The sequence below is a fragment of the Hypanus sabinus genome, chromosome 28, assembly GCF_030144855.1.
Source record: "Hypanus sabinus isolate sHypSab1 chromosome 28, sHypSab1.hap1, whole genome shotgun sequence".
NCBI lineage: Eukaryota > Metazoa > Chordata > Chondrichthyes > Myliobatiformes > Dasyatidae > Hypanus > Hypanus sabinus.
The window spans coordinates 29,069,710-29,084,516 of record NC_082733.1 but is presented as its reverse complement, the minus strand read 5'-3'; the positions used below and the strand labels follow the sequence as shown (position 1 = coordinate 29,084,516).

At 38.1% G+C, this 14,807-nt stretch overlaps 1 protein-coding gene across 6 annotated transcripts in view; it reads right to left on the bottom strand.

The window, feature by feature from the left end:
* igdcc4 (immunoglobulin superfamily, DCC subclass, member 4) overlaps positions 1 to 14,807 on the bottom strand; it is a 151,146-nt gene that overhangs the window by 52,193 nt on the left and 84,146 nt on the right. For 5 of the 6 annotated variants that reach the window (XM_059952837.1, XM_059952834.1, XM_059952835.1 and 2 more), the window contains 4 exons: positions 11,621 to 11,755; positions 6,987 to 7,142; positions 4,982 to 5,392; positions 2,224 to 2,388 (listed from right to left, as the gene is read on the bottom strand). In XM_059952837.1, coding sequence (XP_059808820.1) covers positions 2,224 to 2,388; positions 4,982 to 5,392; positions 6,987 to 7,142; positions 11,621 to 11,755 — 867 coding nt within the window. Of the gene's footprint in view, positions 1 to 2,223; positions 2,389 to 4,981; positions 5,393 to 6,986; positions 7,143 to 8,257; positions 8,349 to 11,620; positions 11,756 to 14,807 lie in introns of those variants that run through there. The other variant, XM_059952839.1, reaches the window with a different exon arrangement.

Sequence of the window (14,807 nt, the reverse complement as noted above, 5' to 3'; positions counted from 1 at the left end):
CTAGATCCAAATGAGGACTTAGTTACCAATAAAATGAAAACACTAAGGAGAGTCAAAGTTTTTAAAGCCACTAATCATCCTGTTCTAATTTTTCCAGTTCATAATCCAATGTGTTTTTGCAATGAATCATAGATTGTGATGACCTACAATTTAGATTTTCTTTTTGTGGCCAGCACCCTAAAACATATGATCAGAAATGTTTAGATTCATTCTCACTTTACATAGCCAGATTTACATTCAGCCACAATTTCAAACACTTATTCCAGTCTCATCCCAGGGTTACTTTTACTCACAAAGAAAACAAAATATCATGCTGATTTATGTTTTTCCTACACGCATCTCTCATGCCATTCAGCATCAGAACCTTATATTACAATGTCTTAGTCACAGTTCTCCAGTTCTATACCTATCTCATCAAATGCATCATTTGATATCTAGATATCCCTGACATCTAGAAAAGCTTTCAGTAATTTTCCAAGCAGTAACAAAATTAAAAATTGTTTTATTAAACATTTTAAATCCTAGAGATATTCTGTTCATTCCCATGACATTCTCCACCTTTAACAACTCATTATTTAATTTTAATTCATCATTGAGGCAGAAAAACATAGCAAAGAAACAACCCTATGATTTATATTAAAAAAAGAAACACAAAACAATGATTTAATGAAGATATTAACACTGGAATTCATGTTTAGCTCCTCTTCCGAATAATCTCTGATTCATACAGCTACTTTATTTTATTGTAGTCTGTATTTTCCAAACCAACCCAAAAATTCATAAAGCTACAAGTTCCCTAAGCATTCATTGGGACCCACTTTGTTAAGATGCAAAATTTTGTCATAACTAAATCAATCATAGCTTGCATTTGTCAGCATCAACAAACTGCCCCCTTAGGATGTGCATATACCAGACGAAGTGTTAAGTCAAATAAAACTTGGTTTAGGATTTGGGCTTCAGATGACTGCCAAACTGTACAGAATTGAAAAACAAACCCTTTTGCACACACCTGATTTTCCATGTCCTTAGATAACTACCTTTGCATCCTTATCATGTTGTCTTTGACATTAAAATTTACATTAATATATTGATTCTATATATTGTATTTCCTCAGATCACCCACTATAGTGATGCTCTCCCTTCCCATACTCTGTCTAAAAGAATACATGCATGTGTTCATCACTGGTGAGTGACTTTGAAAACTGTTAAAACTTATCTACAACAGCAGCAATTCTCCATGTTCTTTCCATACTGCTTCACAGATCTGATCAGGAGACGTTCTGATTAAATATGTGAAATACCCCATTCATCATTTATTATTTAGTTACTGATTCCTTACAGCAACATACAGGTTCCAAGCAGATTAATTTCACCGCCATTGTATTAATATTAATCCTCACTTCAGTCATAGACTGAAGCCTGTGAAGTACAAGAAACAGGACTGATGGCAAATAAAGCTGGCAATCATTAGCTTTCCCCTTTTGATTTATATTACTACACAAAATAAAATGCAAACATGTTATAAAATGTAAGACATGCAAAAAAGCTGGATGAATTCAGCAGGTCGGGCAGCATCCGTTGAAAGAAGCAGTCAACGTTTCAGGTCAAGATCATTCATCAGTCCTGACGAATGCTGCCTAACCTGCTGCGTTCATCCAGCATTTTTGTACGTCTTGATTTGACCACAGCATCTGCAGTGTACTTTGTGTTTATAAAATGTAAACTATTTAATACGGTCTAAAGGTGCATTCAAGACACACTATACTGCCAGTATATGTTAGTCTTGTTTGGGATGTAATATCTTGTCAGGTGAGTCAGAAAATTGGGATATAAATCCCATTCCAATGACTTGAAAACAATGAGCCTGTATTTAGCAGACAGCATCAAGTACATTGTGCAGTCAATCACCACATTTACGTTGTTTACATATTCCATATGGGCTTATTTCACTGGGGAAAAAAAAATTACGAAGGTTTAAAAAATAGCTCAGTGTTCTATAAAGCAAGCAATAATGTACCACCTTAATTAACTTGTATGAGTCCATAACTGTATATTTTAGAATTCTCAGGCAGTAATGCTGATTTGAACATGTGAGCTTACATATGGAGACAGAATTTCACTATAAATCTCTCAAAGATATGTAATCAACAAATTAAGACTATGGATTTCCATAGACATTATCGGTTTTTAAAGGAAATATAAAAAATATTCCCCAGTCCTTACCATCTTCCATAGTTTCAACAACAATAGAATGCGAGGTCCTACTGGCACCAAGTTGAGAATAAGCAACAACATAAAAGGTATAGTTTGTGTCTGGCTGCAAGTCTTTCACTTGGAGCTCTGTGGTGTCATTATTCACTGCAAACTGGTATTCAACATTGTTTGTACCTGCAAAAGAGTATTAGTTAACTAAGAGAAAAATCAATGAGGAAGAACAAATATTGTAACACAAATAAGCTGTACTATTGATTTAGATTTGAGCCACATGACAAGGTCAGATTGTGACTAAATTTAGCATAAACATGTGAACGATACAAAGGATTATATGAAATATTAAGTGCACTCAGCAGCAATTGGATGATGTATTGACAGGGATTCTGTGGAATTTTTCACAGTTGTTCAGACTATGAACCCTACAGATGTCTGATTTCATCATAACACCTTCAGCTCTTCAGACTCCTTAACTTTATAAAAGCAAACATTTGCCTAAAAGTTGTAATCCCCAGATAACCACCTACATGTATATTAAGCAGTATCACATGCATCAACGTTGACAGGATGCTAAAGGATATCCTAAATGAAAATGGCAAAGCTCTGTTGAGTGTAGGCAAAAACATAATCTAATTTCTGTCCATAAAACAAAGACAAAGATTGATAGATCGCTAAATCATGCCCTCAGGAATAATGGACCATCAAGAACCTTGAATGCCCATGACACTCAAATTATCAATAACAATTGAAGATCAAATAAACAAAAAACATTTTAAAGCATTACATGTTTAAAACTCTTAACTAAATTAGCATTAAAGCAAAATCAAGTAATTCCAAAGAAAATACAATCAGTTTCAGACTTACTCTCCCACAAAGTTATTCTTCTTTATATACAGTGTTCCTATACCAAGCTAGGCTCACGGAACAATTTCCCACTGTAACTATTGGGAGTTGCAACTGGGTTGTCTTCCACCACTGGACTTAGCTTGGAGTCCAAAATTGAAGCAAAACTAGGAACAGACGTAGGTGGTGTTTAATCTTGATATATGTGAAGTGATGCATTTTGGAGATTACTAATGAGATCTAGGAATTGCATAATAAATGGTCAGCTTCTAATGTGTATGAGGAACAGATGAATCTTGGCATTCAAATCGAAGGATCCTTGAAGATGGCAGTCAAAGTAGATAATGTGTTACAGGAGGCACATGGAATACTGGCCTTCATAGTAGCGGTACAGAATACAAGGAAAGGAATTTTATGCTCCATTTTTATTAAACATTGGTCAAACTTTATCTAGCATACTGTGTACTGTTCTGGTCATCATTTTGTGGGAAAGATGTGATAGAGATGTAGAAGATACAGATGAAACTCTAGGCACATTGGGCTTATTCAATTTGGAATTTGGGGATTAAATGGGTTCCATTCAGCATAAACCTATTGTCAATGGGATTGCTGCCCACAGCTACTAAGCCTCACTCCTGGCTTCATTCCCAGGACTTAACCCACTTACAGATCCAGAGCAGATTCTCAGCCGGTTTCCATTCACAGATCTGAAGGAAGCATAAAGCTGCTCTGTGAATATATTCCCAGTTAAAGTATGGAGAAGGGAGTTGGTGCTCCCCCTGCAAAATGGATACCCATGTGTCAGCATATAGTGGGCTAGACAGCCTAGTTCCATGCTACACAACTCTAAGGGCTTGACTACTGAGTTCTAGAATTCTGAGTTCACACACATTCTGAACTTTCTGACACTTATGGAAAGGAAATACTACCAAGGTGGCTGGAAATTACTAGCAACTTCAAAGAGGTTCTAGCCCATCAACTTTCCACACTATTTTGAATGTATCAACATGCTCTGGAAGATTTCTCTCACTTCATTACAATATTAAAGACATGAGGTTTTTGGCTTCAAGCCAGTATCAGTATTACAAAGTTCATTTCCAGGAATTAAGGGTTATGGGGAAAGGGCCACTAAGATCGACGGGCCAGATGGCTTATTACTACTTCTATTTCTTCTGTTCTTATGTTCCATGACTGCTGGAGCAAGGAGACACTGTAATAATATTCACATTTATGACCTTGAATGTTGCTAGCTAGACTTCAAAAGGCCCCTTAATATTAACATGCTTACCTAAAAACTCCTTCACTCTGGATGTGGTGAGGGAAAGAATGTTCAGGGTCAGGATTCTTGAGAGTCAGGTTACACTCATAAATTACTGTAGAGGAGGAAGAGGCAGCATTTGGAGACGCAGGGGCCTCAAGGGAGATCTGATTAAGTAGAAAACCTGGTCAAACAGGTCTTCTTTAAGTTATTCTGAAGCACACCAACTGAAGACCTCTTTCTCTGTGAATGTACTCAAAAGTTTCTGGAAATATCAGTAAAACAGACCTTAGCTGTTGTTTCATGCTCATATGCTTGTGCAAATGTGAATACATCGCCATGTAAATGCATCAAATATACTGTGGGCAATGAAACAATTTAACTAAAAACACCCAACTATATTTTCAATAAGTTTTGGATAAAATTCCACCATGTAGTGTACAACAAAGTTCTGCATTTCTTCTTGCAGCATCCAAAAAAATTGCTGTGTGCATGACTTGGATGATAAGGGGACTACTGAAATTGATCTCTAATAGTCATCCTCAAAATCAGCCAGAATCATCCACTGAAGCATTGCCTGCTGTCTAAGAAGAGTTAGCTCTATTGCCTGTATTGTTTTATGCATGGTGCAACTCATGTACAAACATAGAGCAAATACAGTATACCTACCCACTGCCTTTTGATAGTGAAGGGAGAATCCGATAATCTGCTCACTGTTGTATTCTGGACGCTCCCAGGATACTAACACCGCTGTACTCGATAAAGGAGTGGCATATACACTTTTGGGAGCGCTGGGCAAACCTTCCCGCACCGTTACAGTTAGCTTGGCTGTAGTGCAAGCCATTCCAAGACTATTCTCGGCAATACACTGGTAGTAAGCAGCATCTTCTAGTCCAATCTGATTAATTACTAAGCTGCCACTGCTCTGGATCTTTACTCGGCCATTAGACATGATGTCCTCTCCATTTTTCAGCCAGCGAATTCTAGGGGTAGGTTCCCCTTTAGCCTTGCAGACAAACCTTGCAGTGCTTGCACGTATCCGGGAGATCGTCTCAGGAAAGTGAGTAATCATTGGTGGAGCTGTAAAAGACTGGAACTTTAGAAACTTGAAATAACAAACACTGCACCATTCAAATACAAAGTGGTTCTTAAAGTTTCTTAACACAAGAGATTCTGCAGATGCTGGAAATCCAGAACATCAAAACAATGCTGGAGGAACTCAGCAATTCAGGCTGCATCTAAAGAACATCCTGTCTAACTTCTGGTAATTTCTCCCTTTCCCCTTTCTCTCTTTTCCATTCCCCATTCTGACTCACCTCTTACCGCCTTCCCTTCTCCTTATCACCCCAACTCCTCTTTCTGGTGCCCCTCCTTCTTCCCTTTCTCCCATGGACCACTCCCCTCTCCTATCAGATTCCTTCTTCTTCAGCCCTTTACCTTTTCTACCTATCCCCTTCCAGCTTCTCACTTCTCCTCTCCAATCACCTGCCAACTTGTACTCCTTCTCCTTCCCCTACCTTCTTATCCTGGCTTCTTTCCCCTTCCTTTCCAGTCCTGATAAAGGGACTTGGCCTGAAATGTCCACTCTTAAAATTTCTCCTGTTAATATAAAGAATCATTGAAAAAATGGAAACAATGTTTATCATGTTGGAGAAGGTGTAATGATAACTTTCAATAGTGTTCAGTGATGATACAATAATGGTTGCCCTCATCAGCAACAATGATGAGATGGCATGCAGAGAGGAGGAAGACAGGCCTCTCAAATGTAAGAACAATAACCTGAAACTCAATGTGGATAAGGCAAAAGATATGATTCTGGACTTCAGGAAGACGCAGGTTAACTACTCTCAATTACACACCAACGGTTCTGCCGCAGAGGGTGAGGAGCACAAAGTTCCTTGGTATGCACATAACGGACAATCTAACTTGGACTCACAGCAGCTCCTCATTGGTCAAGAAGGTACAGCAGTGTCAACACTGTCTGATGAGGTTGAGGCGTGCAAGGATCTGCTCCTCATATTAACAATTTTCTATAGGAGTACCATTGAGAGTGTCTTGTCTGGCTGCATCATTGTGTAGTGTGGAAACTGCAAGGTACCGGACAGCAAGACACTACACAGGTGGTAAAAACCACTAAAGGGATGACTGGGGTCTCCATCCCCCTATTTGTGACATTTATCATAAGTATTGTAGACGAAGGGCTCAAAGCACTGTTGAGGATCTCTACCCCCAATTCCACAATCTCTTTGACCCACTATCATCAGGAAATAGGTATACAAAAGCACCAGGACAAGGATTGCCAGACTGGGTAACAGCTTCTTCTCTCAGGCTGTGAGATTAATGAATACCCTGCCACCACTGAGATTTCGGTCACTAGGATGACAAGTTGTTTACTGTTCACCTATGCTACAACTTTACATGCATTCTGAAATATGTCCAATTAACATTTATGGTAATACTTTGTTTTATGTTCTGGATGTGATATACGTTTTGTGGATGCACTGTGGTTCAGAGGAACATTGTTTTGTTTGGTTGTATATATGAAGATTCTAAATAAATTATATAAAATGGTGTTCAATCTTGTATATAATTTTTAATTGCTTTTTCAGTTCCTATAACTGAAATAGTACACGACAACCAATATTCTAGCGAATAAAGGCAGAGCCATACAAACCTAGCACTCGTAGCTCAGCAGCAGCAGTGGCAAATTGTCGAGTTCGTGGTTTATTGGCACGACAGACATACACACCAGAATGGTGTGGTTGGGTGTCAGCAATCATTAGGTTCGTTCTTCCAACCACAATGACATCAGTAGCAATTGGTTTACCATCTATGAATAAAGCAAGAGATGAAAAGAAAAATGAAAAAAGTAACCCATTGAACAGTTTACTTTGGAATACTCTTTAACACCTGATAGCAGTCAATATGCTCAATTGTGTTACTACTTTATTTAATTGGGCACCACACCACAATGATAAGGTTAGTATATATAACTCAACCCTGAGTACATGTGAATTTGGTGATGAACTGTCTTCTTAAACCTTTGCAGGTGACAACACTCCTGGATTGCTAGTGGATACCAGCAATCCAGGAGTTAAAATACAATTTAGCAATTTAGGAGTTAAAATACAACAATTAAGCAACAGTGATAGATTTCAAAATCTGAAATGATGTGCAGCTTGGAGAAGAAGGGCATATGATGGTGTTTTACAGGCTTATCTAGCAGAATGGAGCTTGATAAAATTCCAATAAAGAAGCCTAAAGCAAGTAACTGCAGTGCGCTTTACATATTGTTGCCACACTGCAGAGCAAGAAATGAATGGTGGTTGGTATACTAAGCAAAGAGGCTGTCTTGACAAGACAGTTGAGCTCTTTGAGTGCTTTTTGTTTGAGCTGCACTCCTGCAGATAAATGTGGAACATTGCATAATACTCCTGTGCATTATCACTACCATATCCTACCTTCTTAATTCCCCTATCTCCAATTATCTGGGACGTGCCGAACTGAGGTCTACCGTCAATTGGTGCACAATATAGTTTATCAATTTCAACTACAAAACACTTTTAAAATTAGTAGTTTACCCAAAGAAGCCCCTGCTAATTGTTGGCGACTAGGGGAATTTTTTTTAAATCACCTCACAATCTCTCTGCACCTTCATGCCCTCCCCTCAAAAAAGAAAAGGCGAAGGTAAGGATTTATCTAATCTAATCCTATTTCAATAACATTTTATGGTAGACTGAGAAAGCTATACAACAGAGAATAAATTCTTTCTGCATGTCATACATAGAGGCAGCCACTTAGCATGAATATTGGCTTTTTGTTCCGCTGAGTCAGCTTCATTTACACGAATCCCCTTTTATTCATAGCACATTCCTAACATGTCTGTTACTATTCTAACAACCTCGTACACACTACAGAAAATGTACAATTGGCAGATTAACCTACCAAAACAGTTGTCTTTGGGACAGGGCCACGGAAAGCTCCACATAGACAACTCCCTCTAAATGTTTGTGGCCAAAGGAAACACATTGACAACCTTGAAAGCAAATACAGAGTTCTTCATAATTGCCAGCAGTCTTGAAATATCTGTTTATTTATTCCTACAGTTTTACTTGTAAAATGTATCTCAACTCATGCCTATTCCCAGACTTCCCTCTGGGGTCAAGGATCAGTTAGTTCGTACCTTTTGAATTGAGGTGCATTATGAGTCAGTTGTAGGATCAGCATGTTCTAAAACAAATGAGAGAGAGAGAGAGCTTCATGGGCTTCTTGCACATGCATCCTGCCGGTTGTGCTTGGCTTCCCATGCTCCACTTTATGAAGTGATGGTCCAAGGATTCTCATGATTCAATTAGTCTCTTGATGATTAAAATTTAAGCCCAATTCACTTTTCATGCCAGTGGGTTTCGAGGATTTTGTAGAGACAACACTAAAATTTTGAAGTTGCCCAGCAAGACATTAGCTTGGCACACCGCAAGAGGTATGAGCCATCAATCATTCATTTTCACAGCAGCCAATATTTCATTTTGTTATCAGTATCTGCTCTCACTGAAAGTGTCTTCTGGATATAGGAAGTGATCCATATTTATGAGGATATCATGGAACTTACCTGCCTAGAGGTGGTGCTCTGCCAAGGTAGACTGACAAAGGATCAGGATAACCCATATGTTTAGTATGTGGCCCATCTTCTAGCATGCTCTAGTGAATGACTTGATGAATATTTTGAGCTCCGCCTCTGAATGGTACATATAGTATCCATTACTGTGTATCAGAACTTGATGACTAAAAGTCGTGATTTAGTTGCAAGTTAAGACAGCAAAGACTGAGCAATTTTTTTGGTCATCTTTTAGATTGTTTTTTATTCCTCTCTGCACCTTGTAGTGCATCAGCTAGCAACCTTGCCATTCTTTTAGCATTTTTTCTGGGGTTTTTTTACGAGGCCGAGTTGTTAGCTCGACGCTCAACCCAGCATGGATGGAAAGCAAACAGGGAGCCGGTTGGATACAAACTCAGGACCACTTGCCTCTTTGTCCAGTGGTGAAGCCACTACACCACCAGCCGGCTATCCTTTAGCTCTATTCTATTGGAAAGTTCGTTGAACATGAGGTGTTGTAGCAAGGAAGAGTAAGAAGTTGGTGTGATGACATACCCTTGACTCCTGTCTGCACAGGGATTGCACCAGTGATTACTGGTGACAATCAAATCTTGCACAGCATCAAAGAGCAGACAAAGGTAGTGATAAGTGTTTTAGGACCAGCAAATATGATGAGGATTCGCCATAGTTTTCTTTTAAGATTGAAGACTTTTGTAGCAAATTTTTCCACAAGTACTCATGTTATGTGCACAATTAAGTAAGACATTAGAATTGAAAGCAGAGGACTCCAATTGCATAACTTGCACTGGGAACAAATGAGTTCTGTAAAAGTAAACTCTGCGAATTATTAATAGATTTCCCCTTAGATTATTTTTTATGGTGGTTGATGAAAGATAATAATTTATCAGTATGTGTCATCATAATCATTCTCTGTCTTCTTTGTATGACATTCATGACATGCTCTCACCGACAGATCCACCACTGACCCAATCCCATATAGGCTGAGGTCAACAATGGACTTACTCAAGATGTTCAGAATCATTAACCACTGACAGATGGTCTTGAGACTACGCAGTTAGTCAAATAAAATTATATGAAAACACGTTTCCCCTGCAAAACTTGAAAAGAAATTCTCCTGTACTGTGACAAAGCTCAAATCTGCCCAGTGCTAAGATCATTTAATTAATATATAGTTTCTGCCACTGGAGGTCCCAAGTGAGTACTGCACAACTGGTAGGGGAAACCTGCTATACAGACTCTTCTTGGATTACAAACACCCAATTTATGGACATCCTGTACATACAAATAAGCTTCCATAAATGTTATAAAATTCAATCAAGAATCAGTCTTGAGAAAAAATGTTTACATGCAACTCTACCACAGTAACCAGACACCATTTTTTTCTTAAGAACATGGAATGCCAGCTTATTGAGAGAGGCCACTTAAAGAGTGTTTCTGGAAAATGGCAAGCAATCACTTCTATTGATACTTGTGCAGTGATATTCTATTAAATAAGATAATACACACTGATACTTCAAAGGCCAATGAAACTACCTACTGAGCGTGGGAAATCTTGATTCTGTACCTCTGTAACTAGGCAACAGACAATAAATGTTCATGTTACTTGGCCCTCATCATCATAATTCATTCCTATATTGTGGAAATACAGTTACAATGTCAAGATATTTTCCTAATTATGGACAAAATTGACTTATGGACTTATAATAATTACTTGAGAAGTATAGCCATCTTTATTATTAAGCACACAGCAATCAACTTGAACATGAGAAGAACAATACCAGCATAGAAGTTAAAGGTTAATTACTCAGTTTTGAAGGTGTCAGCTCGAGACTAAATATTGATCAGAGCAGGATGTAGACCTGATCAAAAATGGATCTTTTTTGTCCAAGTTTCTTTGTCCAACTGCACATAAAAACTTTGATTGAAACCTAATACAGAACACAGCGTTCCTGAATGCAGCAGTCTGTGTGCTATATTGAAAAATGGGATGTTCCTGCACTCCAGTTCTGCATTTTTTAAGGCAAGTAAAATTCTTATAAATCAAGATGATGGCTTAAATTATGAAGTGAAAACAAATAAAACTTCAGTTTGCTGGAATGTGAAAAAAGCAAGCATGTCAAAAGAACTCGCCAGTCAAGCAGCATCTGTGGAAAAGGAAAACAGTTAACATTTCAAGTCAAAGACTCTTCATCAGGACAAAGAAAGCAAGTTGGTCAAATTAGCAAAGAAGTTGTGGAAGGGCAATGGGTGGAAACAAATGGAACATCCTCCTACCTTCCTACTAGTTACACTAACTTACTTTCTCTCTCAGTTCTGATGCAAAGGTAACAATCCAAAATATTAACTGTTGTCTCTTTCCACAAATTCTGTTTGACTGACTGAGTTCTTTGAGTATTTCTGTTGTTGTTAATTGTTAACAGCTTTTACTGTAAACTGGTCTAAATAAAATAGATATTAATCAGTCACTGAACAATTTTTCAACATCCATTGCTCTTGCAAGGAGTAAAACAGAAATCTTGAACTTGCAACAGAAGGGTAATAGATTGTGAAATCAAAAATGTGGGGAAATAACTGAAAGTCTGTCATTCTTAGTAAAATTAAGATTCACTGTATTTTTAAAACCTGTTGCCTCTGAAAAATCTTCTCTCCGCTCAGAGCAGATTTTACTTTTATTGAAATTTCATTTTAATTACCTTGCCGAATCCAAGAAACAAATGGTGTTGGATCAGCATATGCCATACACTCCATAATGGCTGTTTGACCAGCTGTAACAGTAACATTCTTTGGTTGAGCAATGATGACTACATCTCCAGGTATTGATTTAAATCCTAAAAGAAAGATAAATGGACATGAGAAAATGTAAGTAGAAATAATTTTCTCCATTAAGTTTATTGTCCTTCAGCCAAAACAAATTGCAACAATCTATCCCTTTCAAACTGTGTGAAATAATAGAACAAAAACATGTTATCAAAGATTCATATAATTCAGTACTTGCATCAAACATTCAAATTGCATTTTGGCCAGCACTCAAAATAGCAATGTTTCTTCATGTATTGTTGTACCTTCACAAGTTGAGTGCATAACAAATGCATAAATTCTGTATAAAAGAATAAATTCTGTATAAATTCTATATAAAATAAATTTCCTCAAACACATTCTGTTTAAAACTCTATCAAATATATATCTATGCAATTGAATTTCTAAGAAAAAGCTTAATTGAAAGGGATGTAAAGAGAGCTTTTGGCACACTGACCTTCATAAATCACAGTACTAAATAGAAGAGTTGGGATGTTATATTAAAGTTGTATGAGTTACATTATATGTCAATAACTTGGATGATGGACTTGATGGCTTTGTTGCAAAGTTTGCAGCTGATACAAAGATAATGTGGAGGAGCAGGTAGTTTGAGGAAGTAGAGAGGCTACAATACGACAGACAGATCAGGAGAATGGGCAAAGAAGTGGGAGTGTTGGAAAGTGCATGGTCATACACTTTGGTAGAAGAAATAAAAAGGTAGAATATTATCTAAATGGAGAGAAAATTTAAAAAATCTGAGGCACAAAGGTTAATCCTTGTGCAGGAAATCCTAAAGGTTAATTTGCAGGTTGAGTCTGTGGTGAGGAAGGTAAGTGCGATGCTAGTATACATTTCAAGAGGATAGAATATAAAAGCAAGGACGCAATGCCAAGACTTTTTAAAGCACTGGTGAGGCTTCCCTTGGAGTATTGTGAGCAGCTTTGGGCCTTAGAAGGGATGTGCTGACATTGGAGAGGGTTCAAAACAGGTTCATGAAAATGATTCCAGGATTGATTGACTTCTCAGATGAAGAGTGCTTGATGGATCTGGGCCTGTATTCACCAGAATTCTGAAGAATGAGGGTTGACCTAACTGAAATCTTTTGAATGATGAAATGTCTTAATAGAGTGGATGTTGAGATATTTCCTGTGGTGGGAAGGTCTAGGACCACAGGATTCAGCCTCAGAATAGAGGGGCGTCCTTTTAGAACAGCGATAAGGAGGAATTTATTTACACAGAGAGTGGTGAACCTGTGGAATTCATTGCCACAGGCAGTTGTGAAAGCCAACACTTTACAAATAGAGGTTGATACATTCTTGATTAGTCAAGCCACAGAGAGACAGGGAGAAGGCAGTTAATTGGGTGTGAGAGGAATAATGGATCAGCCATGATGAAATACCAGAGAAGACTTGATAGGCCAAATGACCTAATTCTGCTCTTATGTCTTATGGTCGAAGACATTAGTGAGGCCAAATTTAGAGTGCAGTTTTGGTCCCTTACCTACAGGAAAGATATCAATAAGATTTAAAGAGTACAGAGAAAATTTACAATGACGTTGTCAGGACTTGAGGACCTGAGTTATAGGGAATGGTTGTATAAGTCAGGACTTTGTTTTCTGGTGTGCAGGAGAATGAGTGGAAACTTGACAACGGTTTACAAAATTATGATGAGTATAGACAAGGTAAGTGCAAGCAAGCTTTATCCACAGAGGTTGGATGAGTCTACAATTATAAGACAAAAGTTAAGGGTAAAAGGTGAAAATTTAAGGGGAACCTGAGGGGAAATTTTTTCACTCAAAGGGTGGTGCAAGTGTGAAATTAACTTCTATCAGAAGAGGTGAATGTGGGTAAGACTGCAATATTTAAAAGAAGTTTGGATAAGTACTTGAATAGGAGGGGCATGGGAGGCCATGGTTCTTATGTGTGTCAATGGGACTAAACAGAGTAACAGTTCAGCACGGACTAGATGGGCTATAGGGCCTGTTTCTCTATGACTCTGTGTAATTTATCAATCTGAAATCAACTGACCCTCCAGTTTACCAACAGGATGTCTTATGCAACAACAAGATTTAAGAAAGAGGCAAGATTTGAAATTCACAGGATATAATACTTGAGAACAGAAAAGAACTTATACCATGAGGGCCAGGAATGGAAGTGGAGTTGTCAGTTCAATACAAACAGGGTTGAAATAACCTGAAGAAGATATTACAGATGTTGAGATTGGAGAGGACATCAGAGAGTAGAAAGTACAGAGATGCAAGTTGAGGTCAGGTAGAGGAAATATTAAATATCTGATGTGGCTAGCACATCCACTGTAGGAGGATTCCTACAGCAGAGGCAATTAATCGTTTATTTCAATCCACATGACAAAGAGGCCTATGAGCTCCTCACACTTGTTTAAAGTGTACTTACAAGGCAGAAGGGGAGATAGTCATACAATACTTCAGCACAGAAACGGGCCCTTTGGCCTATCTAATCTGTGCAAAACTATTATTCTCCCTAGTCCCACCAATCTGCACCTTCACCAAAGCCCTCCATACTCCACCCATCAATGTACTTATCCAAACTTCTCTCAGATATCGAAATCAAACCCACATCAATCACTTCTGCTGGCAGCTCATTCCACACTTTCACCACTCTCTGACTGAAGTTTTTATTCACATTCTTCTTAAATATTTCACCTGTCACCCTTAACCCCAGACCTTTATTTCTAGTCTCACCTATGCTCAATGAGAGAAGCTTGCTTGCATTTACCCTGGCTATAACACTCATAACTTTACGAAGCTCTAGAAAATCTCCAATCATCCTCCTATGATCCAGGCCTAACTTATTCAAAACTTTCCCTATAACTCGGATCCTCAAATCCCAGCAACATCCTCACGAAGTTTCTTTGTACTCTTTCAATCTTATTGATATCTTTCCTGCAGGTAGGTGACTAGATCTGCACATAACACTCCAAATTAGGCCTCACCAGCATCTTATACAACTTCAACATAACCTCTCAATTCCTGTACTCAATATTTTTATTTATGAAGGCCAATGTAACAGAAGTTTTCTTTATGACTCGATCTACCCGTGACACCAC